Genomic DNA, 12974 nt, shown 5'->3' with positions numbered 1-12974 from the left:
TGCAAATATCTTTGTCGACTTCTAAACTCCATGAAAGGAAAAAAAAAAAAAAACAAGCATTGCTCTCTGTGAGACAGTGGAAGTAGAGTGATTCAAATGGAGGTTGTCTTGCCGTTCAATATGAAGAGATATAAAAGATTGGTTTAAGGGAGGGTGTAGGTTGGTAATTAGAAACCCAAGATCAATCCGTCGAGGATTTTGTCTCGGCAAAACAAGTCGGTCTCACTGTCTCAGTATAGATTTTCTAGCTTTCTTGTCATTGACAGTATAATACTTGTTGTTTCTGTTACCTTTTTTTTTTTTTTTTGTGTGAAAACAACCCGTAAGATATTCAACTAACCACGAACTCCTAAGGAAGTTGAAAATACACAAATAAAGAATGCGGTATGTGTAATATAATGCAAGTTCTTGGATTTTTCATGTCTTCATACTTGAAATGAACGGTGGAGCTACAGGAAATCACGTGTTAAAAAATAATAAAAATTATATTTTATGATTTTATTTAATTGTTGATGGTTTTAAATTAAAATAATTTTTTAATATATATTAAAATTATAATGATCAAATGATTATAAATTTAAATTTTATTATTTTTATTTAATAAAAATTACATGTAAAATAATATAAATATGTAAATTTTAAATTAAAAAACCTTGAATGATGACCGCTTATCTGGCCGAGTAAGTTTAGATTTGCTAGTAACTACAATATAGTTCCCGACATATAATCAATAGTTACTATACTTCGTTTATGAAGGTATTTGAAAATATAATAATGATTATTTTTTAAAATGTTTTTAGTTTAGAAATGTATCAAGATAAAAAAATATTTTTAACATCAACATATTAAAATTATTTAAAAAAATCAAAAAATATATTAATTTAAAGTAAAAAAATTCAAAAAATTCAAAAACACTTTTACAACATAAAAATAAACAAAATTATAACTTTCACATATGCTTGGCCATTGGCCAATGATTCGAACCACATAACTAAAGAATTTATATCATCATCCCACTCGGGTCAAGCAAAGTTACCAAGCGCAAGTCTGCAAGGACTGTAGGTTTTGACTAGCAATCTACAAGCATTACAAAGAAATGCTTCCCTTGTATCCGAAAAACTGTAATTGCACACAAGATGGCTCGAAAGTCGTGAATAGCTGGTTAAAGTCGTATTGTAATTCTTTCTCAAAAGTATTACCCCCTTCACCCCCACCGGATTGCCAAGCATTTGAGTGTAAAAACATTTTACAAGGGGGAAAGGATGAGATAACTGTTTATCAAATATATAAAATTAAATGAGCTTCTTTTTCTGGAAAAAGGTCTTCAAGTGCCACACTTGCAAGCCTGCCACTGATAAACATACAATAATCGAAAGAAAACTCAACCAGGCCATCTTTACATTAGTAGATGTGTTCAGACCTTGCATTTCGTCTTCTCTGCAACAAACATCAAGCATGTTAGAAAGTGTTTGATGTCCAGATAAACTACAATCCTGCAAGAAATAGCATATTTAAGCTTATTAGCTCTCATAATTGTTGGAGAAAACAGATAAATCTTCACCTTTCACGGAGATAATTCATTTCCTCTTGAATGGAAATGACTGTGTCATACATTTTCTTCAGCTCCATTTCCATAACCTGGTGTTTAAGATTGATGCAAACGGATAAGAATCTTTCATTGTTTCAAGCCTGGCACTTTCAAATATAAAACTAACGTGGAATTGGTAAAACAACACAGCACACAATAGGCGTCAATGATTTTACAGGAGAGTGCTGTTATAAAACAATAGACAACAAGTACTGGAGACTGTCTTTGTCTCAGTCTGCAAATCACTAATTATGGATGCTAAGCAGCTGCAAACAGCAAATCACTGATAGTCTAACTCAAAGCTAAGAGCTAAAGCGTGGAAGATTCCATGGTTTCAGAAGAAAAACAGCATGTCTCTCGCTTCTAGGTTAAGATCATCTCCCATCGCCAGTTTTTTCCCCTCGTAGAACCCCTTTTATGAAATTTAGATGCTATGCTATAGATTACATAACCCTTAAAAATGAAAATACAAAACGGGAAAGAGCCTTCAACTTCAAACCCTGGGGAAAGGATGAAAGGGTGCTTGAAAGTCAGCTATTAGAGGTGGCAAGGATTGCTGTTGGGGCAGGGGATACAAAAAGCACGAGCCCGGCATATAGAAGAAGGTTCTATTACGGGGCATGTATCCTTTTCTTTTTTTCAGCTAATTCACAAGGTTTGCAGCTTTCAACTTGCTGAACTAAAAGACAATTTCTATGGCGCATCCTTTTAGACAATCCCTCCAAGACCTTTCTTTTAAAACTGTAATTCCCGCTCCTCATCTGTTACTATAAATAATGATCTCTGATCTAACACATAAATTATCAATTAACCATGCCATTCCTGCATACGTCATAGTTTTTTGATAAGCCATTCTAAACACATCATTTGAAGCTAGTATTGCTCTTAGTAGCCTAGTTGCTATCACATGAGAATCCAATTCGAGTTCCTACAACACTCAGTGATACACTGCTTACGAAAATGAAAGGCTGCCATGTCAGGGTTAAGCAAATCAAACAGCCACCATAGACTGGTTCTACGGATAAAGCCCAACTTTTCTGCTACAGTTAATTATTTCTCTGCTATCGTTAATTCTTTCTTGCATGTATGTGGATCAGAGCTACAGCTATGTGGCTCTATAGATTAGGTTCCCTAGGCGCCTAAAACGACATCTCTTTATTCTTAGACATCATCTAATCTTACAGTAGGCGATCACAATCCATCTGATAACCTTCAATAAGAACTAAAATAGGAGATTTCCCCTGATCTATCCACTAAACCCAACTGCATATTAGCCTTGAACTCAACATCTTTGTCCCCTTCATTATAGCACACCTAATACTTAATCATAGTATATGATAATTAAGACTATTAACACAAAAACCAAATAAAAACAGCCTCAAATCCAGACATTAAAATCAGGGCAAAAAATAGATAGATTAATAAATAAAGCAAGTTGACTTACATCCACAGAGCCTTTCTTGGCAACATTAGACCAATCCTTAGCAGCCACACCAGTCTTCCAGTCAAAATCAACAGTCAGAATCACAGTTGGCTTATGATCCGCCGCCCAAAAACACGCCATGTAATCCCCTGCTTCCGCCGCCGTGAAAGCAAACTGCCCCGATTCCACACGCTCTGAATAATGATAACTATTCCCATAACTCGATGTCACCTAAGAAAAACACAAATTACAAACTTTAAAATAGCCAAAAAAAAATCGAGAAGAGAAATCATGGGTCCTTTTCAATATCTTACCCTGACAGTGAGTTTATGTGATTCTGGAAAGGGCTGGCTATCATGGGGGTTAACAATGCTGTACTTTCCAACAGTCATAGAATTGCTTTTGATGTCTTCTGCTATGCATTTCGTGTGTCCTGACTCTAGCTCGAAACGGAGTGATTTTGATGGAGATGATAAAAGCCCAATTACAGTAATTATTACAAGGAGATAAAGGTTGAGTCTTGGGGTAATCATGGTGGTGAATTACGAGCTGAGTCTTCTTCTTCTTTTTTTCGTTTGTTGAGAGTTTCAGTTTTTGGTTTTAGAGTTGTTTTTTCGGTTTACGTTTGGTGTTTTGAAATGAATGGGGACCGGTTTTGCTAATAGAAGGAGGAGGAGGAGGTCAGACCAGCAATTGAATTATTGACAGCTGGTAGTATTTGATTGGTAGGGACACGTATTTTTTTTTTATAAAAAAAGATACGGAGTTGTCTAGTTTAGTTTAGTACACTGAGACTGGGAGGATATACAGAGTGTATAGTGTGTTTATAATTTTTTAAAAATATATCAAAATAATATTTTTTATTTTTTAAAAAGTATTTTTAATATTAGCAAATTAAAATAATCTTAAAAAAATAATTTTAAAAAGAAAAAAAATTAAAATTTTAAAAAATATAATTTCAACCGCATTTTCAGACACGACTTTAAACATGACACGCACTATACTATATGTCGTATTATTATTAATGTTTTGAAAATAAGTTGATTGATGGTGTGTTTTTTTTAAAAATCAACTACATGGATTATATGCGTAAGTGGTTTAAATAAGTTGATTTTTTTAATTAGATGTTAGACAAATAAGCAATGATAATATATTAACTATATTTTTTTATAAAAAAAAGCGGCTACAGTAATTTTTTTTAAAAAAAGATGAAAAATATTGTAGTTTAGTTTTCAGACAATTAAATATAAAAGAACAAAATTAGATAAAAAATGAATAACAAAAAAATTAAGCAGTGATAATATATGAACTAGATTTTTTTTAAAAAAAGAAACGGCTACAGTAACTTAAAAAAAATTAAAAAAAAAAATATTGTAGCTCAGTTTTCAGACAATTAAATATAAAAGAACAAAATTCGATAAAAAATGGATAACAAAAAAAATTAAGCAATGATAATATATGAACTAGATTTTTTAAAAAAAAGAAGCGGCTATAGTAACTTAAAAAACTCTTTTTTTTTCAAAAAATGAAAAATATTATAGTTCAGTTTTCAGACAATTAAATATAAAAGAACAAAATTGAATAAAAATTGGATAATAAAAAAATTAAGCAATGATAATATATGAACTAGATTTTTTAAAAAGGCTACAGTAATTTTTTTAAAAAAAAAATTTCCAAAAGATGAAAAATATTATAGTTCAGTTTTCAGACAATTAAATATAAAAAAACAAAATTGAATAAAAAATAAATAATAAAAAAATTAATTCAAGTCAATTCAAGTTAAAATAACAAATATATAGTCTGGGAAATAAGGGACTAGCCAACTTGAAAAACTCAAGGTCCATATCACAATGATAACTTGATAGAAAATAAAATAAAAACCATAAAACCTTTTTTGTAAAAAAAAAAAAAACACAATATTGAATGCTGAAATAAGAGAAAAAAAAAGTAATATATATATCAACATGCATTAACTTTTTAAACCCATAACTTGGATCATTAAACCAAAAGTACCTTGCATGGAAAAAACACAAAACTCAATCCCCAACTAATCAAACGTTAAATGATAAAATTAGAAAAAAAAATCAAATTACACAAAAAGATCCAAAACCAAATATAACAATTAAATGAATAAAAAATATAATAAAATATAAAATAAATTAGAGGACAACTATAATTTTTTGGTTGAATGGTGAAATTAAAGAGAAGATATCTTTAATAATAGAGAGAAAAAAAAACAATAAGGGTTAAATTGAAAAAAATAATATATCATAAATTTGAAACAACGAATGAAATTGAAAACAAATATAGGTTGTATAAAAAAGTTAAGGAAAAAAATTAAAAATCAAATAAATAAGGATCAAAATAAAAAAAAATCAAAAATCAAGATTGAATGATAAAATTAAAAATTAAAAAAAACTAAAAAAACTAAAAAATAAAAAAAATAAGGATTGGAGTTCAACTATCAATAACCAAAAGTAAAACTCTAAATTTTTGAATGGATAACATTATTTTAGAGGGGAGGAGAAAAAAATACCTCACTAACAACAACTCGTCCCACAACTGTTGTCACGTGTCACTTTAAAGAAAAAGAAGACATGATCGAACGACATGATAAAAGGGTGATTTTGGTCATCGCGAGGCTCCACATGTGCTGCTAGAAGTTCATGGGTGCTTGACATTCTCCAACAATTTATTTTATTTAAATAATATTTTATGTTAATCAGAAGACTTAATTGTCCTTACTGACATGATAAAAACATGTTGAAAAGACTACAAAACCCTTGACCACGAACTTTGCTTTCCTGTCTTCAAGAGGTAAATAAGATATATCAACTGTGCTTGGAGATGTAAAGAGACAAAAAAAAGTTTATAGATGCAAGCTTTAAAACATCTTGGTTTTAATGGCATTTTAATATTTTTACAGCGCTTCAAAATAGAGAATATACACTCATTCGCAATCAATCTTCTAATAACTAATAAATTATGAGAAAATATTAAAATACCCCCAGTATCAAGGACGAATATTTTTTAAAAAAGGATAAAAACATAATTACATTTTTATGCTACAATGTTTTTGCCTTCTATTTCAGTGCTTTTTTTACTCCCTGTTATTGGTAAATGGAAAGCCCTTAGCCATGACTTTGAGTGTTTTTGTAAATTGTGTTTTTTAAAAAAAAATTAAAAAAATATTTTTTATTTTTGCTTAAAATACTTTTTTTTATATTTTTGATGTGTTGATGTCAAAAATAATTATTTTTTTTATAAATAAAACCACACTATATTTGATGCACGCTCTTTGTTGCAGGGCCATTGTTTTTTTTAAAAAATAATATTCAAGTGTCAGAATGAGGTAGAAAAACAAAATAGAAAAACACTAGTCACAAAAAACTTGCAACGCTAGTAATCATTGCTAGGCCAACACGAGGTATTCCACCAAACCAACAGCTCAAATTACAAGACTTGAATAACTCTATAAAAAAATAAAAAGAATTATAAAATCTTTTTTTTAAATAAAATATGTCTCGGGTTATTAGACTCGAAGCACCTAATATGAGAAAACCATTAACTCCAATTCCTAATCAATCAATGTTGAATGATAAAATTTTTTAAAAAAATTTTAACTATATAAAAGGACTCAAAACAATATAAATTAAAATATTAAGGATCAAAATTAAAATACAACATAAATCTTATATTTAACTGAAAGGTGAAATTAAAAAAAAATCAATTTAGTAAAAACAAAATGAAATTAAAAAGAATAAAAATTAAAATTTACATGAAAAATAAAAGCAATGATGTAATTAAAAGGTAAAATTGAAAAAAATAATATTTTTATAAAAAAATAAAAAATAGAAATTAAAATAATGAAAATTAAATTATAAAATATAATACCATAAATTTGAATTAAAGTATGAAATTAAAAAATATCAAAACTTAAAAAAAACTTAGGAATAAAAATTAGAAATTCTAGAACTCATTAAAAAATATAATATCTTGCAAACCAAGATTTGTTACAGTGTAACGGGCATCACGGTGAATAAAAAATGTGAGCGTATGCATATGCTACGTTTTATTTTAGTTTTATTGTACGACACAATGTAGAATTAATCTCTCTTTTCCCTTCAAACTCTTCTTTTTCTCTGGCTTTTCATTTATTTCCTTTTCTTTTCCTTTTTCTCTCTCCAGTTATTTGTGTCGTGCTTCCGATTCCGAAAACCGATTCTCATCAAAGACCGTTCGATTTATCACAATCGAGACTGGAGATGCAGACTTGCAGTGGCATGGGATGATAATTAAAGGTTAAAACGGGATAATAAGTAAAGGGCAAGAACAAGTTGATTTATCAAAATAATTTTAAAATACTAAAATAAAAATAATTTAAAATAATTTTTTTTATAATTTACGCCAACAATATTTTGACTTTATTGTCGAACACCCTCTTTTACTTGGTCTATTCAAATAATAGAGTGTGTTTGATGCTGTATTGTAAAGTATTTTTTCCTCTTGAAGATAGATTGATTTTTTTAAAAGATTTTTTTATATTAATAAAGCACTGAAAAAATTAATCTACTATTTTTTCATATTTAATATACTCTAAAAACAGAGTTTCACGAAAATAAATCCTATTATTATCTAAAAATCTATTTAATTACTTTTTTCTGCTCTAATCTTTAATTCGTCTTACTCAACCAGCAACGTGAAAGCAAAACAGCCAGCCAATTAGCACGGTGTGGCTAAAAGACGCGTTCGAATATCCATTAACAGATGGAGAGAGTTTTATTAACCGATTAACACAAAATTATCTAATAATCCCTGTATTTTCAGCATTATTCTAGAAAAAAAAAATATTACTTAACCTTAGCCGTCGGATTTCTCGAACTTGCATATCTTCTAAGAACTTGATCACATTCCAAATTCTCTGGCAAGAAAGTTTCTTTATATATTCTGTCAATTCCTCTCCCGGGGAAAAAAAACCTCTTTTCGAGTTTGGTTTTTGAGATATAAGTAATTTTAATTGGTCCGCTTCTTAAGAGGACATTCTTCCTCGTGCTTTCCCTCTCTTAACACTATTTTCCCTCCCTCTCTCCCTTGTTCAAAGATTTTGTCAACTCGTGATCTTCCTATCCTTGTTTTTGACTGTATTAAATAACAATGTGGATCCTTTTTTGTTGATCTGAAAATCCAATTAAAATCTTAGTGTTATTGTTTTATTGTAAATGAAGAGGCGGCGATGAGGAGAGCAAGAGAGAAATGGAGGTTGCTAGATCTGAGAGTGGAGTAAGGAGCGAGAAAATAGCAGCGCCGGTGGCTCCAGTCATTGCTAGAACTAAGCGATTACAAGTTTGGTTTATCAGGGTTTGTTCCAGTATTCTTTTATGGACCTGTTTGGTTCAGCTTCTTACGGTTGGAGAGTTATGGCACCACAGCTTTATCAATATCATCGCCCCCTCCGTTAAACATCCTCCTCTTCCCCTCCTTCCCCTTAGTAAGTCTGAAAAGAAAATTATTTTTTTTTTGTCTTTATTTTTGTAGGGATTTATTTTTAATATTTAAATTATTGAAAAAAAAGGAACGTTGAAATTCTGAATTCTTATCGGGACATGGCAATTTGTGATCTTGGTTTATAAGAAGACGAGGACATTTGGGATTACTAAGAGTGGGACTAGTGTATATATCATAAGTTGTAAGGTTTGGTGATTTGTTTATCTGCAATTTGGTTTTGGCTAAGTTGTTGATTCTTTTAGGTAGCCAAGTCAATTATTCAGTAAAAAGGGAAAAACAACACTGCATTTCCGTGGGGTTTGGAGATTAATTTCTGTTGTCTGAAAGGTTAAAGTATGAATTGTTAAAACATCTAGTTTGGTTATATTTTGAATTAATCCCAATCCCTGTAGCATTCATTCTACGTGTGGATTGCTGGTTTATGGTGGTACACATAATCTTAAGTTATGTCGATGATGTAAGAGTTTTGGAATTGTTAATCAATAAAAGTTTATTTTTTGGACCTCAACCTGTCTTGAATTTTTTTTTTTCTAAAGTTCAAGTGATAAAGGTTCAGTCACGATTCTTGCTTCTCTGGGAGCTCTCGTGAGTGGTTTCATCCAGAAGTTACATCTTGGCAGTCCTTTCATAACTCTTAGCTTTCTCCTGTGACTGATTCTAGCTTCTGAATCAAAGTTCTTGAGTTGGTGGTTCATCATATACATCTCAAACACCTTCTGTTTGAGTTTTACATGCATCTGCATTTGCTATGATGATTTCTTTTTTGAAGAAAAACATTTCTGGAAAAATACTAAAAAAGTTCTGTTTTAAATTGTGGTGGGACATTTTTCATGTGCAGTTAAAGCTTTAACATATAGAATCTCTCAAAAGTCCAAGTCTTCTTTTATGGACGCCATTAGGATCTTTCTGTCTATCTCTGTAAATAAGACCTTAAGAGCTGCAACTTTTTGCAGGAAACTATACAAGCAATGGTTATCTTAAAGTGTCCTGCAATGGTGGCTTGAATCAAATGCGATCCGCGGTTTGTACTTCTTCTTTTACTACTTGCCGTAATTGTTCTTCAGGTCACTAACCTGGCTAGTATGGAATTTCAGATCTGTGACATGGTGGCTGTCGCCAGGCTTTTGAATCTCACTTTGGTTGTTCCAGAACTTGATAAAACATCTTTCTGGGCTGACAATAGGTATTTTTTTCTGTTATTGGCATGCTTTGACATTTTCTTCTTTCACAGTTATTTAATATTAACTACGCAGATTCTTTCTGCAGTACTTTTGAGGACATATTTGATGTGAAACATTTCATTGAGTCACTAAGAGATGAAATTCGAATTGTCAGAAGGCTTCCTAAGAGATTTAGTAGTAAATATGGATACAAAGTATTTGAGATGCCCCCGGTTAGCTGGTCCAGCGAAGAATACTACCTGCAACAGGTTTAAATATTTTTACTAGCTTCTATCAGTGGAAAATATGTTTATATCAGGCATTATTTAACAATTGTTTAAAAATTAGTAGATAATCATGCAAGCTCTTTATCTTAAAGCTGGGTCGTTAGATATTGAAATTTAGCTCCAATTTGGCTAGTCAGATCAGCAGTTGACCTGAGAGAGCATCGCTTAAAGTTGATTCTATGTAAGGGTCAACTATCTTTAGAGTGAATGTTCTGATTCTCTCACAAGTTTTGGTATGATCTTTTGGGGATTTGCTAGAGCTGTCATGAATATCAACTTTATGCAACTTAGTAACTTTCTGAGGAGTTCACAATTAGTTAAAGACTATAGTTTGCTGGAGATCATCTCCTCATCTCCCAGTTGCATACAGAGATTCCCCAGATACAGGATTTGCATGTCCTGAATTATATTGTATAAGTGGATGATGAATTGAAACGGCCATCTTCATATTGTAATTTTTTTGTGTGTGTTATATGCTTGTAAAGTTACAGCAGATGGTGTGGAATTATTAATCAAACCAACTGGGTAAATGAGCTCTTAGAAAATCAATTGCAGAGGATGAAAGAACAAAATGAAGAGATTTGAGTAGACTGAATATGGTAATTAGAAGACTCGGTTGATTCTTGTACTGAAGAATAATAGGCACAACAATGCCACCGCTGAAACTCTTGTGTAATAATGAATTAGGGATTTGGTTCTGATATATAAACTTTTAAAAGTATTGTTTCATTTATTTATCTTGAGGTTCAAGGATTTCAAAGTACTTTTAAGCTATGGGATAGTAAGATAAAGTAGCCTTTAGCTGAATGTATGAGTTATGATGCTGTTTCTACTTTCTCTTAGTAATACTTCTTGTTTAATGACTTTGAACTGGTAATGCAGATCTTGCCACTTTTCAGTGAGCAAAAGGTGTTGCACTTCAATAAAACAGATGCACGATTGGCAAACAACGGGGTTTCAATTGATCTTCAGAAAGTCAGGTGCCGTGTTACTTTCCAGGCACTGAAATTCACTCCAGAGATTGAATCTTTGGGGTACAAATTGGTTCGTGTTCTACACGAAAGGGGGCCTTTTGTGGCTTTGCATATGAGATATGAGATGGACATGTTGGCTTTCTCAGGTTGTACCCATGGCTGCACCAAGGAAGAAGCCGAGGAGCTCAAGCAGTTAAGGTTTGTTGTATTTGAAAATTGCCATTTCTTTTTTTCATTTTCGGTATATAGTTAATGATCCAACTAAAAGTCTTGTTCTAAAATAAACTAACAGTCTTCAATCTTCATCATTCTTATCCTGCTTGAGGTCTGCCCTCATTCAGTAGCTGCTAGTAGATACATAAGTTGAGAAAGAGAATCAGTAAATTGTAGTCATTGCTAAATATTTGACAAAATAACTACTTTAGAATCACCGTAAGAAAGGATGCCAACTTTGAGGCAATCCATTATTTTCATCTCTTTTGTAGAGATGTATAATAAATTTTTTTATTGCATTTTCACATTCCGTTTAGGTATGCATACCCTTGGTGGAGAGAGAAAGAGATAGTTTCTGAAGAGAGGAGATCACAAGGTTTGTGCCCATTGACTCCTGAGGAGACAGCGTTGATTTTGCAAGCATTGGGTTTTGACAAGGACACACAGATATATATTGCAGCTGGTGAGATATATGGCAGTGAGCGGAGACTTGCGGTATTAAGAGCTGCTTATCCAAGGATTGTGAGTTATTAACCATTCTCTCTGTTGTGTTATTCAAACACTAGCAGGTCTGGCTAATGCTTTGCAACAATCGGAAATGTCTCGAAGAATATTGGTCAGTACATGTTGAATCCCATCTCATTGATTGTTGCTTGTGGTCCATTTGCCAATGGGCCCAGCATGCAACCTGATGGGTTTGAATCTAAAGTAGCAGAGCAGTTGGGTCTTTTGGATTTTTATTAGAGCGATGAACAAGAGAGGACCTCTTTTAGGGCCCTATCAAATGGTTTAAGCTGACTTTGGAATATGCATGTCCACAATAGCTAATTCCAAATTATTGAAACTAGTTAGTTATCATTTTGATTGCATGTTGGCATGTTTCTTCTTGATCTCAATGCCAAAGGTTATTTCAGGTGAGAAAGGAAATGCTATTAGATTCAGGGGAGCTGCAGCAATTCCAGAACCATTCATCACAAATGGCTGCACTCGATTTCATGGTCTCAATAGCCAGTGACACTTTCATCCCCACCTATGACGGAAACATGGCAAAAGTTGTGGAAGGTCACCGCAGGTACAAACACCGTTTCTCTCATTCAGTGTTTATCTTGTATCAATTTACCATGGAAAAAAGTCATCATTTGAAGCATCTTGGAGAGTTCTTGATTAGTTTTTTGTGCAGGTATCTTGGGTTTAAGAAGACTATCCTGCTAGACCGAAAAAGACTTGTGGAGTTACTGGATTTGCATCAGAATGGGACACTTACATGGAATGAGTTTGTATTTGCTGTTCGATCAGCACATGAGAAGAGGATGGGGCAGCCAACTCGACGTAGGGTTATTGCAGATAAACCAAAAGAGGAAGATTATTTTTACGCAAACCCTCAAGAGTGCCTTTGTGAGGGAACAAGCTGTGATGATTTATTAGGACCTGGTAATTCAAGTTCAGTTCCGTGATTGCAACACATCCAAGCACACCGAGATGGTGTTCTACTTAATTTTTCAAAAGCAGTGTGGTGCACATACCGTGTGACTTCCATCAATCCCTAATTGACCAACGTATACACACCTTAGAGATTTGCAAGGAACGGCAGACCAGAATCCTTTGAGTGCCCATTTAGGCTATCAAAGGCTACGCTCTTCAATTTTTTCTGTTGATATATTTGTTCATTTCTTCTCCTGCTAAAAAGTTTGTTCGGGAATGCCATATAATCCCACAGTTAAAAGTTACACCTGTAGCCATTTCTCCGATGCAATGCTTCAGAACAATGTCTGTGAACTAACAGAAACAATTTTCAGGATAGGCCCAGGAAAACGGTGAAGCAAG

General features: G+C 32.4%; 2 protein-coding genes across 3 annotated transcripts; one reads left to right on the top strand and one right to left on the bottom strand.

Moving 5' to 3' along the window:
• Positions 1 to 977: 977 nt before the first annotated feature.
• On the bottom strand, positions 978 to 3658 carry LOC118062530 (transmembrane emp24 domain-containing protein p24delta9). Of its 2 annotated transcripts, none has more exons than XM_035076325.2 (4): positions 3326 to 3658; positions 3033 to 3242; positions 1562 to 1638; positions 978 to 1432 (listed from the first exon to the last, which is right to left on the bottom strand). In XM_035076325.2, exons 1-4 carry the CDS (start codon positions 3542 to 3544, stop codon positions 1402 to 1404), a joined length of 537 nt encoding a protein of 178 aa, XP_034932216.1. In that variant the 5' UTR covers positions 3545 to 3658; the 3' UTR covers positions 978 to 1401. The 2 variants fall into 2 exon arrangements, with proteins under 2 accessions (XP_034932216.1, XP_034932214.1); XM_035076323.2 differs by having other exon boundaries at positions 978 to 1437; positions 3326 to 3657.
• Positions 3659 to 7842: 4184 nt separating this feature from the next.
• LOC118062349 (rhamnogalacturonan I rhamnosyltransferase 1) lies at positions 7843 to 12877 on the top strand. Its single transcript, XM_035076055.2, has 8 exons — positions 7843 to 8499; positions 9470 to 9537; positions 9611 to 9699; positions 9783 to 9945; positions 10846 to 11135; positions 11468 to 11672; positions 12065 to 12222; positions 12331 to 12877. The coding sequence occupies exons 1-8, from the start codon at positions 8265 to 8267 to the stop codon at positions 12602 to 12604; spliced, it is 1482 nt and encodes a 493-aa protein (XP_034931946.1). The 5' UTR covers positions 7843 to 8264; the 3' UTR covers positions 12605 to 12877.
• The last annotated feature ends 97 nt before the right edge of the window (positions 12878 to 12974 follow it).

This window comes from Populus alba, chromosome 8 (genome assembly GCF_005239225.2).
Source record: "Populus alba chromosome 8, ASM523922v2, whole genome shotgun sequence".
NCBI classification, from domain to species: Eukaryota; Viridiplantae; Streptophyta; class Magnoliopsida; order Malpighiales; family Salicaceae; genus Populus; species Populus alba.
Note: the sequence above shows the minus strand (reverse complement) of the source record. Positions and strands in the feature narration are given on the sequence as shown.

Excerpts from the sequence above, each read along its gene's own strand:
- LOC118062530 (XM_035076323.2), bottom strand. The coding sequence starts at position 3,544 with ATGATTACCCCAAGACTCAACCTTTATCTCCTTGTAATAATTACTGTA. Across the intron at positions 3,243-3,325 it reads CACATAAACTCACTGTCAGG|GTGACATCGAGTTATGGGAA; the intron begins GTAAGATATTGA and ends TGTTTTTCTTAG. Across the intron at positions 1,639-3,032 it reads CCAAGAAAGGCTCTGTGGAT|GTTATGGAAATGGAGCTGAA; the intron begins GTAAGTCAACTT and ends CTTAAACACCAG.
- LOC118062349 (XM_035076055.2), top strand. The coding sequence starts at position 8,265 with ATGGAGGTTGCTAGATCTGAGAGTGGAGTAAGGAGCGAGAAAATAGCA. Across the intron at positions 9,700-9,782 it reads TCTTTCTGGGCTGACAATAG|TACTTTTGAGGACATATTTG; the intron begins GTATTTTTTTCT and ends TTCTTTCTGCAG. Across the intron at positions 11,136-11,467 it reads GAGGAGCTCAAGCAGTTAAG|GTATGCATACCCTTGGTGGA; the intron begins GTTTGTTGTATT and ends CATTCCGTTTAG.